The 14689-nt window shown below is 36.1% G+C and overlaps 1 protein-coding gene across 1 annotated transcript in view; it reads right to left on the reverse strand.

Annotated features, from left to right (window-relative positions):
• The window catches only part of MEOX2 (mesenchyme homeobox 2), a 53717-nt gene that overhangs the window by 10148 nt on the left and 28880 nt on the right, over window positions 1-14689 (reverse strand). Inside the window, exon 2 of the mRNA XM_057406186.1 lies at window positions 3863-4035. Coding sequence (XP_057262169.1) covers window positions 3863-4035 — 173 coding nt within the window. The remainder of the gene's footprint in view (window positions 1-3862; window positions 4036-14689) is intronic.

Consider the following 14689-nt stretch of genomic DNA (forward strand, 5'->3'; position numbering starts at 1 on the left):
CTGCTTCCTCTCCTCATCCCACAGCGAGATATTAAAAAGTCTGCATGGAACCTTCTCCAGGTTTATTTGGATGTACAAAAAAGCCAAGAATGCGCTTGTCAAGGTTAGAAATATCTAGGGAGCTAAGACAGTTTTTAGTCTAACTGGCTTTCCAAAATAGGGGCCTGCCAGTTGAAAATTATTAACTGCTGGCTGAACAGGGATTGTGAGTGCATTCTATAGGAGATGGGGCAGGAATTACATATATCTATACTGCTGGAATTCTTACAATACCATAATAGACCCATCCTACCACCAGATGTGCTTATAATGCTGTCAAAGTGCACTCTCAATATCTGGGCAATTGAGGCACTTATTTCATTTCATCCTCCTGTCTTGTAAGTCAGGTTTCCTTTTTAGGGAGTGATAGGATTAATTCCTTCTCCTGATCCATATGTTGTGAGGGGTTTTTTTTCATTACTATTTTTGTGAAAGGGCCTTCCATGAGTCATTTATGTTTGCTCTGATCTTGTTGTTGTTTCTGTGAGTTGTTTCAAAAGTCAGATGATGCCTGTAGAAAACCTCAACACCCTTATATACATTTTGAATATGGTCAGACGTGTTTTTTTCTACAGCTTGTTTAAATACCAGACAGGTAATTATGAAGTGTTAGTTGGTCAGTGCCTCTTCTAAGCTGCAGCGTATGGCTGAAATTATCACTATAGGCAAGAGGTAGATCGAGCTGCCTTAAGACACAAGGCTCTGTGATTTATCTCACATCTTGGGATATAACTGAAAGCTGTAATTTAGGATGACCCAACAATACTTTCCCCAGATTACTTTTGGAGTTTTTTCCCTTTGAATAATACGATGCTCGTAAATTTTAAAAACCTAGTAAAAACAATTATGCCAAACAATTAATTCCATCAAGGGGTAGGTCTGCTTTCAAACCTATTTTTTGAGCAGATGTTAGTTCACCCAACACCCACTGCTGGTTATTGTCGTTGTATTATGTGAAGCAAGTTTCAGTTTTCTGCGTGCAAATTCAATATTTCATGAGAGATCAAGAGAGTGATGATATCGAGGTCATCACTTATATGTTCACTTATTTTAAACAAAAGAACTACTGTTTATGAGGTATCATTCTCTGCAATGCAGTCTTTAGGGGTGAAAACAGTAAAGGAAAGCTGTTCCAAAAATAGCAATTTTCTTAAAAAATGCTACATCACTGGAGAGTGGGTTTTTTTTGGAATTCAAAAAATATATTTTAGTTTGGTCATAATAATTTTAGAGAAAGGATTGTTTTGTTACATCTGCTTCAAATATTTATCAAATATGATCTCCTCTGTTGAAACAGTTAGTAAAAGAAAGTAATAACTATAGTGAACAAACAAGTGCTGCTATGCCACTCAAGAATAATCTGCAAATGATAGAAAGACAAGTACTTAACATGAGCTCAGCCCTTTAACTGAAAAGGAAAAAAAAAAATAAAGAAACATTAGTGTTGCACCAGGTTCACCCTGAAGTAATTTTTTTTTAAGGCAATGAAGAAATACTGATGTACAGCAAGTATGAAAGAAGAGTCAAGCCTTTTAATTTACTGCATTCAGCTTCTGAAGATCGCCATATACCATGGAAACCCACACCCAGTTCCATGCCTAATTACACCCTTTTTCCATCAAGGCAATATATTTGATTTTTAAAAAGAGGCATTTCTAATTGACAACACTGGAAGGGACATCATCACTTGCGTTAGTATGACTCAGAAACTGAAAAATATGTCCAGAATTTCCTCTCCATTTTCTTTGTGTTTTCGATTAACAATGCAGGTTTTATTGCCCCCTTTTTTTTTTTTTTTCCTCAGACCATTTTACTGTGGTAAGATACAGAACTGGACTTTATCAAGCTAAAAATCTTAATGCTTTCCTTTGCTAAGTAAGGGTGGCTTTAAGCAGGAAGGAAAGCAGGAAGGAAATCAGGAAGGAAGGAAGGAAGGAAGGGAGTTATCTCTAGCAGCTCAGCTGTCACTCGGTGATAATCTGGGGAAGCAAAGAATTAGATTACATAATTAGACTAAATATAATTCTATAGAAATTATCACAATTATCAGCAGAACGCTTAGAACTGATATGATGTGACAGCAAGAAAATAGCAAGTGCTCCCATGACTTAAATGAATTCTTTGCACTTCCATAGCATAGGCTGCCTTTTCTTCTATGGAGACAATATCTGATATTCACCTGACCCTTATCAGTATCTTAAATGCTGTTTAACTGGGGTTTTTTAGCATAGTGAACTGTTTCTTCATTTAGTTGTACTAATGTACAACTTCTCTCCTTTGAAGAATAAAGAATTTATCATGGAGAATAGTTAAATTCCAGGCCAAATTCACCATTATTAAACATGGGGATATGTTTTCTGAATTCAGCTGACTGATTCACATCAAATTGACAGGCAGTTATACATCTTTTAATGTATTCTTTCACGCTGAGATAGTAATTCATCCGTACTCTCCTTAGCTGTCAAAATAAAGTGTGAAAGTTAATCTAATCGTCTCAGATTACCTTAGTCAGTGGAAATGAAAAATTCTAAATTTTATCAATTGTTTGATACAAAATGGCGTGCTTTACAAATACAACACATTTAAGTAACAGAAAATTACCCCATTGGAACCTGGCAACTTGTTGAAGTAGAACAAGAGAAATCACTGGCTGCTTCTTGACAAGCTGGAAGAGATAGCCATTCTCTAGAAGCCTTCAAAGAAAAAAACTGTTTCATTTGCTTGTGTGAGTAAATGTGTGTTCATATGTATAGAAAAGACTGATTTTCACTGAGGTGTTTACTTGTAGTCAGTGTTAATGAAACACAAGAAAATTGCAAAACTTCTCAAATCTAGAGTTCACAAATCACGGTGCTATTTTTATACCTTCCCTTGAATATATCTTCAGATACAGCATCATCTTCTACCACCATCATTCTATGATCTTACTGATTGTATCTAAACCAGTCCCTCAATCTAATAGTGATTCGTGAAGAAAGGATAACTATCAGTGGGAAAAAAACTTTCAATTTTAATGATAAAACTGTAGGTAATATTTCATCAGATTTGGTGTATTTGAGCACAGTATTCTAAACGTCTTTATTAAACACATTTTTTAAATCTGTATGTTGGTGTAATTAGTATTTGAAATGTGATTTTACTACCTATTCAATGGTTAGGGATGAGATCCTGAAACAGTTCAGTACATGCCTAACATGAATATTTCCATTACAAGCCAATGTGACAACATGCATGATGAAACTTGAGCATGTGCAGAAGTGTCTCCCAAACCAGTGTTTGGTGAGCAGGAAACCAATAACAGTGATAAGAAATTCCATCATCTCCTCTGCTTTCACAGCACCGGGTAAGATAAAGTAGTTAAAAATGCCTGTATTCCAGTTTTGCTGGTGTTCCCATTCTTGCTGCCATCTGGAAACAGGATGTTCAGAAACTCTGGACACATGGCAACTGCATATATTTAATAGACTAAACCAAGATGCTCATATTTGTTGCATGCAGGCAAATCAACTGCTTGTGCATGCAGTATTTGGGACCTACCACTTCTTCAGCCACATCAGTGTGGACAGATTAGAAAAGATGTGCACCAGTTAAACAGATATGTTACTCATTCTTTTATCTTCCATCTTTGACTACTAGATGAAACTAATCAGTAGCTGGTACATATGAAAATATAAATTGCATAGCAAAGACGTAATACCTTTATAACATTTTGCTATGAACATTCAATCTGATATACAAATATACCTATTAGTAACATAGACAAGTTCTCTACCACTGCTAAAAATTGGGCAAGCATTTAAAGTTCATTATTCTGCATTTGTACCTGTCTTTCGGTGAGGTCAAGGTTTACTGCTATCTCATATCGCCTCAGCCTGGTCAAATAGTTATGATGAGCAAATTCTGCTTCTAGCTCTCTGATTTGCTCCTTGGTGAAAGCTGTCCTTTCCTTCCTGGGTTTACTGTTGACCTCTGACTTGTAGTTTCCTTCTTGAGAATCTGAAAGAAAAAAAAGAAAGAAAGGAAATTAAAAATGGAATTAATGATAAGTCTGCAGCTAAATCGGAAGTGCAGTAAGCCCAAAGGTAACAACACGCTTAAGTTACATTCTTCAAAATTTCTTTCTCGGAAATGTACCCTTGCTTTCATACCTATGGATCCTTTACTGTAAATCAGGAAAGCAGCAGTAATTCTGACTGATTTGAGCTGCTGCTTTCATTCACAGATGTCAGACTTTAGCTTAAAACCTTGCAGTGTTTCATTTCCTAACAGTTCTCTGTCAAATTTCTGCAGAGCTTCAAATCTTTCCCACTTCTGGCAACTCTCAGTGCATCCAACCAGTACAGGATGTGTATCATTTGATTAGTGTCTTAATGAGTAATACTTCAAGAATCTCTCTCTTATCACTTCACTAGTATTAGTGAAGCTTAAGCCAAAGCACTATTTCAAAGTGCCAAAGCACTTAAATCAAAGCTCTCTTTCAAAGAATACTCTTTAAGGTTTAGTCCAGTTACACTTTCAGGAAAAGGAAACAGACAAAGCATCATAAATTCAGCACACATCAAAAAGAAATCAGTGCGCATATCCCATATGATAATGGGATCTTCTCTTACTCATGCTGCTGTGCAGGTAGGGATGTTATGCCACAGCTGGTATAAGTACAGAAAATTTCCTACCAGTACAGGTCATTACTTAAGGAATACTTTGACCAAAATCAGAGATTTGCTGCAAGTTTCATTACCACCCTCCTGATTCCTTTTGCTCTCAGAAATGGGTACATTTGCTCCTGAGACCAACTACTGAACTCAAAGACAGTCATTCCGTTACTGCCAGTGAAGTCTGTTTAGTTAAATGAAAAGACAAGAAATTGCGGGGGGGGGGGGATAGGACAAAACAAAAAAAACCCAAACAAACAAATAAACAAAAAACCACCAAAAAAAAAAAAACCCCACAAAAAACCCAAAACACCAAAATAGAGAGAGTGGAAAAAAAAAAAAAAAAACACAACAAAAAAACAAAGAAAGAAAAAAAAAACCCAACAACAAAAAAACCCTACCAAAAATAGACCAGACATTTATAAGTCTGGGTATGATATACCTATCAATCCAAAATTAGCAGGAGATCAGTAGGAGTATCATTATTCAAAATCTGGACTCATGAACCATGTTAAAAATGTCACAGATTAATTCACACTTCAGGTGCTGATTTAAATAGAAACCTGGATCAACATCCAAATGAACAGGCTCACAAGAAATCATTCCCTGGGACTCTGTGTCAGATGAATCATCGACATGCCTGAGACTGTCCAACGGGCCAGTGAGTCTGGTTTCAAAACTACAGTCAACTATCTACTTTTATAAAGGTATCAAATGTTTTCACTTTCTGTCAGTCACTCTTTCTTGGGAAGGGAACCTTTATTTTTTTTTAGTGAGAACTGTTGATGCTTGACTCAGTGCTATAGTCATTAATTTTAAATGGTTTTAAATAATGTCTTCAAATCACCAAACCTCTCAAATTTTGCTGACATGACACAAAGAACCTTATTTCAAACATGCAGCATACTGCTGGTTGTATGATTGAAGGTATTCACCTTGGTTGGTTTGGGAGCTGCTCAGCCACAACTGGGGTAAGATTATCTCAGGTAGGACCCCATTAGATGGCATACCCATTGACTACAGTGCTGGGCCAAGGTCTATTATCCAGCTCAACATAGAAAACTTTACAGATCAAAATCACCTTAAGTCTAGAATTTCACATATTTTTCTTTCATATTAGTTGGCAAAGTAGAGTCACAATGACTTCTCTCCACATTTTTTCATGGTAGGGTCATGGACATTACCTTTCTTCCTTGAAATTTCCTTATCTGCCCTCTCATTATATGGTCCAAATATTGTGTTTATAACCTGAACTTAAATACTTAAACCCCTATATCAGCATTCCAATGAATCACTGAAGAGAGATTAAACATTCTTCTGAGCATTTGGACTTTCTCTTCTTATACCACCATGTTTCATACATTTTTGAAAGCAGGTGGGTGCTGATACTCCTTATCTGCAATGCGACACAGAAAAGTATTTCATGAAAGTCATTGCTAAAGTCCTCTTAACTGTCTTGGTAAACCTGTGCCTGTGTGCGGCCATAAGCCAAGAAGTCTTCCCATGACAGTATTCGCTGTAAAATCCATGGCTCACTGGTTTCCAGGCTAAAGCTTGTGACCTTAAATAAGCATTAGCACCTGCAGATGACAGTGACTCCCTGTCAAAAATTAAATACTAGAAAAGAAGACATAAACCAGGAAATGCAATGGAAAGTGGGTTCAAGGGTGTAAAGCCTTGACAGCTACTGCTATCATGAAAGGTCAAAGAGAAAAATTTCAGGAGTACCCATCCAAGTGTCACCCAGGAAGACACTGATCTTTGTAAGTGACTAAGACTTGTAACACAATTTTTCTGCAAGCAGATGGTTCCATAAGGAAAACAGAATTACTGTACAGCCAGTAAAATCATAAGGAGCCAAGTCACTGTTCAGGTTAATACTCATGGTTCTTAGTTCCCAATTTACAAATGCTGTTAGCATGTAAATTTCAGGTTCCTGGAATACTGATGTAAGGAAAAGGAAATGTAACTGCATGAGTAGCATTTTTCTGCCTTTAAATCAACACTGGATTGTAAGTGCCTGGCAGCCACAGTTTTGTCAGCAGGATGATTTCATCAGCAGACTGACACAATGGAAAAGTTTCAGATTTGTATTTATTTGCTATGAATGTCATCGAATGCATTTTTAATAGTCAAGATACTCTGAAAAAAACCCACATGATATGTTCCAATATTGCTGAAAGCAGAAGTTGAAGAGGTACACAGAAACCTGAAACAGATACACAGAAATCTAACTGCCTCTTAATACTGAGGTCCATGCAACAGAATCAAATCCTAATAAATCCATTTCAGCAAATATCTGGCCAGCAAGACAATGGTATTCTGCTTGATGCATTTGAGATATTGAAAATTATCTATAAAGAGACCTGGATGCCAGTTAGGTGAACACCAGTTACGAACTATTGCTGTCATCTGACTGTTTCTGCAGCAATGTTGCTCTGGTTCATGTACAGATTGCCTTTTATTTCCTATTGACATCATACTACTTGGAACAGTAATTTTAGAAATTGTGGTTGGTTTAAATTCCAAAGTGGTAAAACTAGGTTTTCTGATTGTTTCTTTTTAAAAGCCTTTATAGAGCCAGGACTGGGAGCTCCCATCTCTTTCTGAACTTAAGGTCTCTATTTGTATCACCTGACTAGCTTTTCTTTGGTAGCAAATGGGTGGGAGACTTGGAAGAGATTTTTGGCAGAATTCATGTAAGCCGACATCTGTTTTGCAGCTGTTGCAACTAAAACAAGAAAAAAGTCCCAACGACCATAGTTTTCTTCTACTGGCTACATCTGATGCCAAATGGTAGGTGTAGAGGCAGAGAACAAAGCCTGGGGGGATCTCAGTTACACTGCTTGCCTCTCAAAAAGGCACATGTAAAATATATACAGATGGTACAAACCACTTGATGAAAAATACAGCAATCTATATTGTCTGTCTTCTGCCTTCTCCCAGACAAATTCTGGCACACTCTCAGAAGATGTAGCCTACATGCAGGTATTAGTACCTTATCAGTCTCTTTTTTGCAAACCTTTGTTCTTTGAATGTCAAATAATGTAGGCAGTTAAACACTGCTTTGAGGGATGCAGGTCATACTTCTTCCTCGGAACAGCTTTTATCAGTTTTCAAAAAGCGCCACCTTTATCTCCTGTTAGACAGAAATGCTCATTGGTAACTCATGTAGATGGTAGCATTTGGAAGGGCATTCAAAGCTATAAATGACTTCTACAGATCTTTGGAGTCCTAGATTTTCCCTGACTTTAATAGTAGCTCTTTTTATTTTTCTAACAAAAAAAAAGAAAAGAGATCATTACTAATTGCACAATTCCCCACCCTCAAAAGCTACTTCTACTTTACTCTAAGGAAAGGATTGCTGTTAATCCAAACATTTGTATTGTCCCACCAGAGTTCCTATTTCCTTCTCTCCACACTGTTGAGAGATGAAGCATAGAAAGCAAACTCAGGATCTAACTCCTATGTGTAGAATACGAAAACTGATCATTTTGGTATTTTTGCTTTTGATGCATGCATGCCTAGGAAAAAAAAGATTGGTCACAGGAGAGGGACAAGAGACTGGTCAGAATAACCGTGATACAAAAATCTGCTAACTGGGTAGGGTCAGAATTACTGACAAAATATACAAGAACCACATGCTATTTTTTCTTGGATTAGGTCAACAGCCAATGTACCTTCATTTCTCAGACAGAAATGAATTTGCAGTTGATACCAGCAATGTAAGATCCCAGACAAAAACTAAAAAATAAAAAATAAGCCAGATATTGCTAGTTTTCTGTTGGCAGTTGCAGGTGCTTTTCAGATCCTGACATTCATACTGAGAGTGAGTATTGACAATAACCATGAATGATTCATGACAGAAAGGCCATCAGAATTTCACCACTAGAGATGTTATTCGATGTGCAGATTTTCAACTTTCACTCACATTTTCCAACACTTACTGTAAGAAAGCCCCTACTATGGATGACCTATTTCTAAGTTTATTTCACCATAAAGTTATGGTGAAGTTAAATGTTCTTAATTGCATACCTTCCCATAAATTATGTTCAAGTGTTTGCAGAGAACTACTACATGGTTATTTACTTTAAAATAAAGCAATCTATACAAAGTGATTAATGCAAAATGCTTGTTACTTCTGAGTAGTTGAATGTTGTGTAAAAGAGCATTTCATAGAATCACAGAACGGTTTGAATTGGAAAGGACCTTAAGATCATCTAGTTATAAACCCCCTGCCATGGTCAGGGATGCCTCACACTAGACCGTGTTGCTCAAGGCTCTGTCCAACCTGGACTTGCTCCTCTACATTTGTTTAAATCACTACACGTCAGTAAGACCCAACAATGATATGTGATGCAATGCAAAATAACTTTTTTTTTTTTTCCTTCAAGATATTAGTAATATGAATTTAAGGAAAAGTACTTCAATACCAGGGCAATAATCTAGAAAAATGTCATTAATCTGAAACACACATATAAAGAAAATAAGCAACTTTGTACTATTACAGCTGCAAAAGGATCTTATGGTGATGACCACTATAATTTTTAATCATCAGAATTACCTGCTAGTATACAGCTGAATTGTCTAACTAGTTGTTTCTGATGCTTTACAGTTAATTATATTTTCTGACAAAATGAAATCTTTCCCTGAGACATTACACCAGCAAGGAGCTGGCATAAAGGGCTCCATATGGTTATTACTGGTTCACCAGCAACTACATGTGAGAGCAAAATTTACCCAGAAACAGTCACTTTCAAACATTTTTGACATGTAATAGAGAATACGATGAAGTTTTCCTATGACCTTTTTTTCTAAATTTTCAAGTCCAAGTTGCTCAGAATTAATACATAATTAATTACTTGCCTTGTGTCCAAAATATTGTCCATTGCTTTTCGGGTTCCTAATTTAAATCATTATTCCCTACTTTTGAGTATAATCTTTGTACCAAAAACTTAGTTAAATCTAGATAGCTATGCTTACTACTCTTATTTGCACCTGTTGAAACTACACAGCCAAAACCTTTAGACTTCATTAATCTATATTTGTTTCATAATTTTCCTTCACTTTACAGTCATTTAAGTAATATTCTGAAAAGATTTTTCTCAATTAAAAGTATGCTTCCAAATCATCGAACATATTCAAGCTGAGTGCCTTTTTTGAGAATGCCATTAAAAGTATTTCTGGAGGTGTAATTCACTAAATGCATTTACAGAACCTTTGAAAACTGAAACAAACAGCATTGTCATTTCTGTAATTCACAAGTCTGCATGTGCAAATGGGCAAAGCTGCACAGTAGCATGAATACAATATCAAAATTACATGAATACTTCTTTCATTTTGCGTATTGAGTAAATACTTTCTAACCCAGCTGTGACAATTAACAATTTAAAGCAGCCTCATATCCACTCCCCCAAAAAGTATGAACTGGCATAGCAAAACCTGTGAATATTCTGAAACAGACTATATACCATCCTAAACCATTAGCTACTCATGGTTGCTGCCAACATTTTGTTATTACTGCGTCTTGAAAGTACAAGTCTAGGAATTAAACTGCAGTATCAGAAACACTGATTCATAATACTGTGATAGCTAATGCTGCAGGTTCTTGAAGATACCTATGCTGGAAAAGATGTGCCTCTACCATATCATCCAATCCGTCTAATGATATAGCATGTACATGTCATTTCTTCTTCAAACCATGGAAATATGGAAGGCAGCATATGAATTATCGTATATAAATAATTACACTAGTTAGTAGATCTTCATGTGGGAGGCACTACTTTCAGTACCAAATGTTTGTATAATTACAGCTCATGTTAGGAAAGGAGGTGCAGTTTTTCCTGTAAAGGATCTTTAGCGGCTGTGTTTTAATAGGACTTTACTAGTGGGACTTGTAATTCCCATTTTGACTTCTGGAGATGCATCTTTTACATGCAGCATCAAATAACATACACATCATGATTGTCTGCCTATTTACCAAACCATTTTTATAATTTGCTTCGTTTCATTAAATGAAGGTGAGAGCTGCCAGCACCATCTCCTCGTAGATTAGTGGTGAGTCCTTCTTAGCAAGTATTAACCTACAAAATTAAACCAAGAAAATTTCATGCAGAAATCTCTTGGAACAAAAACATCCAAGTGGAGAAAACAGGAGCTGAGATAGGAGTTTATATAATCTTTCCTTTCTTGAGTCTCACCTCCTAGACATCTCCCACAGAGGCTCTTTCCTAGTGAAGAGTGACCAAATCCACTCCAAACACTGTGTGCCTCAGTCATCACCAATGGTCTGATGAAAGCCCTTCCCTGGACATGATCTGTATTGGAACTCCAAGGAGGCATTAGAACACCCCTTTTGGCTCTACTTTATTGTCTAAAAATACTTAGGAAAATAGATTTTTTCTGCAAAGATGGTACATGAAAGATCTAAAGCACTACAAACTATACAGAAGTGGTTGTTTAAGAAGTGAAAAAAACAGATGACACAGGGAACTTAGATAATCACCTCTCAACAAGACTTATCTCCCTAAAATGATGTGTTCTAGTTCTTCATTTTAACTTTTTGAAGCTCAACCTGCCAAATATACTAAAGCAGCCATATATGCAGTGTCCTGGGACTCAGGTTTAACAAAAGGCCCTATTTAGTTCATGTCTGAGAAAAAAGAAAGAAAAACCTAAAATACTTCAGTGATAAAAAATGCACTCTGGATATATTCTGCTTGTGCTATCTAGAATTTAAATATGATCAAAGTAATTATATTATATTTTTTCTCTGTAAAGCCAGAATGCCACTGTTGAGAATCCAAAGTCAAGTGAGAATGGCAACATATGTCAAGCAATGCATTTTATAAACCTTGTTTCTATATTAACTCCTTTTATATGCTTTCAAATTTACATTGAGTCTCCTGCATTTAAAGCAGGAGTACATTCCACTGCAGGACTAGCGATGTTTGCTTCCCAAATGTCAAGTCAGCTCTTGCTAATAATTCTGTTGCTTAAGAGGTTCAGACCTTGGAGATAATATTCTTTGACTCTGTGAGTAAAAGACTTTTAATGAGATGTTACAAACTTGGTTAGTCCATGTAAAAGATCTCAATTATTTAGTTTTCAGATGTCACTACAATAAATCTTCATTTTAAATTACCAAATACTAACTGCTGTGTTTTATTCCTATGCAAATAGACTTCAAACTTTTTTACACAGCCACTATAGTCACCTTACCCAAAATCTGTGGGCATCAGGGTGTAATTCCCAGACTTCAGGTCTCTTTTTTCCTTAGCTGATGTGCTCTGTATAGACAGTGCCATTGGTCCTGCTCCTCACACATCAGATACTACATTAAAAATCCATTAAAAGTCAGAATCTATAGTAATTCTTATAGATCTTGTAACAAACCCCATCATTGTGCCACAGTATGTACCTTCCCTAGAGCTAATGAACTAGAAAAGAGTATGCCGTTTGGGCCAGTTTCTAAGGATAAGCCAAGTTCTCCCCCAAATTACAGTGGGAAAGCTGGGGCAAGCTCAAGGATTTCAATGGAATTGCTTCTTAGTCACTAGGATTGTCAGAGATGATTTTGATCCCATTGTAAGTTCCAGCTTACTTTGTGTATGATTACGAGACTTGAGTTGATTAAAGAAAAGTATTTTTTTAGGCTTCTACATATATATTTTCTAAAAATATACATGCAGAACTTACAGTCAAACTCCAATTTTGCTTTTTTAAAAAAAAAATTTATTGCAATTGCGTGAGCTTCTGTCTGAACAAAAAAACAGCTTGTGCATGAGCCAAAGAATCCAGGATTTTAGTTTTCCATACTAAGCAATAAAAGTTGAAACACTTACAGAAGTTTAATTCAATTGGAGTTTCTTTAGGGCTCCATATTGCCTCACTCACCCATCTTTCCAAAGCAGTTCTTCATGATACAGTTGCACAAAGGAAAACAAAAATGGACACCAACAATTCTACTTTAACTCTTTCTAAGAATTATTTTGCTGCTACAGGAAACAGACAGCCATTTCACAGTGGTATTTTTTCAGTGTAATTCTTCCATGTGTGTTACACTGGCTAATTTTTTTCCATTCATCACGGAACAGATTTCTTTGGAACTCTTTAATTATGTAGTGAAAATTTTATATATGTTGAACATGTGACAGAAAAACACCAGCGTCTGGAGCAAAAAAACCATCCAGTATTTCTGCTTAGTCCCATGTTAGCATGCCATTTCTCCCTTCGTCTTGCTTTCACTCTTTCTAAAACTTACTCCTTGAAGAGCTCATAACTGACCTTTCCAGAGATGGAGCATCTTGCAGAATTGCAGAATCACAAATTACATTCTATTTCACAGTCTTGATGAGTGTCAGGCTCCTCACAAGGAATTTCATGTGGTCATTCCCTTCCTTGGTGACTGCTCCTGTTGGATGTGGCTCAGCTAGTGTGGCATTACAGCTTTCAGCGTGAGGCACAATATAATCCCTTTCCAGGTTTTTAAGAAATATCATAATTTCTTTGCAAATGCATATGCCTGAATATGATTCAATGACATGTTTTGTAAATCTTGTTATCCCTAAGAAGGCATTAAAATGAAGCCAACAGGTTCAGCTGTGCTCATAACATACCTTAGTAGATAATTCAGACTTTTTTAAGAACAGAAAAACACACACACACATGCTCTCCTATGAAACAAGGTTGCTGCTCTGGGCATATTCTACAATTTCATTCACAGTTTACTTTAAAACATTGTGCTAAAGCATAACACTAACTATGAAAATGGAAAAACAGTGGAAAATACTTTCCCACATACAATTAAATGGAATTACCTGTCTTTCATGGGAAACCAAAATAAAAAGAGTTATAAAATAAAAGTTTTCAGATGTTTAAACTATTTATACCATTGGCTTTCAGACCAATCGCTAAAGTTTCATTTTTCACTTAAAACTGTTACTATCTGTTAATAGTAGATAAAAAACCTCCTAACGACCACTTTAGAAGTCCTGACTATCAGCTGGATTTGACTTACAAGTTCCCCTTAGCAGCATGCCACATTTTCCTTTCTTTGTGTTTTCTCAAATTATTATCATAAATGGCAGAATCCATTAAAAACACCCAGAGGATTTGTCATGTTTGCAGCTAACACAACTTCCTTTTTCGAACCATAGTACAATTGTAAGGGATGGGAAACAGCCACGTAATTAAACAGAAAACCAAAATAGTACTTTAAATAGTATATTGGGTAAAGGAAACAGATCTGTAAAAGAAATAAAATCTAACAGTGCAGGTTTAAGTTCACTGCTAAATCTATTTTACTATTTACAGTCTAGGAGAGCTTTTTGATTAGTATATTTTCTTGATTGCTAATGATCAAACCTGTACAGTTAAAGTTTGTGACTCATAATGGAAAGCTTTGGCAGGGTACAATTAAAAAAATGGCTTTAACTTTGATGTGGGCAAAAAGCTGTAACATAATTGTTTGGAGTACTTCCTATTACTTTAAGATTAGAGTGCAAGAAAATACTACATATCTAAGAGGGGAGGTCACTTTAGCTATGGGTTCCTTGAGAGGACAAGCATTTATGCCATACTTGTACTGTCCCCTTTTACATGATATAGAAAGACTACAAGTGGAGTAACTAAGAGGTCTAAGCACCATTTAAACATCTAAAATGGACTGCTACTTCCAAAGTACTTGATGTTTCTTGCATTGTCTTTACTTCCGATTTGGAAAGAAAATGTACAGTAATAAAAGCCTCATTTTGCAAACACATCTGTGTACATAAAGTTCATGTCTCAGCCCTTTGAGAACAGATACATATTTAGGAAAAAAAAAAGATGGAAAAGAATCCCCCCAAACTCAAGACCATCCAATATTTAAACCACAAGTCCACAGTATATTAGTCAAATAAAAAGGTCGTTTTATCCCCAACTTCATTTCCAACTCCTTTTCAGTAATGGAAAGTCCTTTTGTGATTGCTAAATTAATGCAAAAGTAGAAACTTTAA

The sequence above is a fragment of the Pezoporus wallicus genome, unplaced genomic scaffold, assembly GCF_028554395.1.
Source record: "Pezoporus wallicus isolate ANWC-B61680 ecotype Strahan unplaced genomic scaffold, APGP_CSIRO_Pwel_v1 contig_5879, whole genome shotgun sequence".
In the NCBI taxonomy this organism is placed as follows: Eukaryota; Metazoa; Chordata; class Aves; order Psittaciformes; family Psittacidae; genus Pezoporus; species Pezoporus wallicus.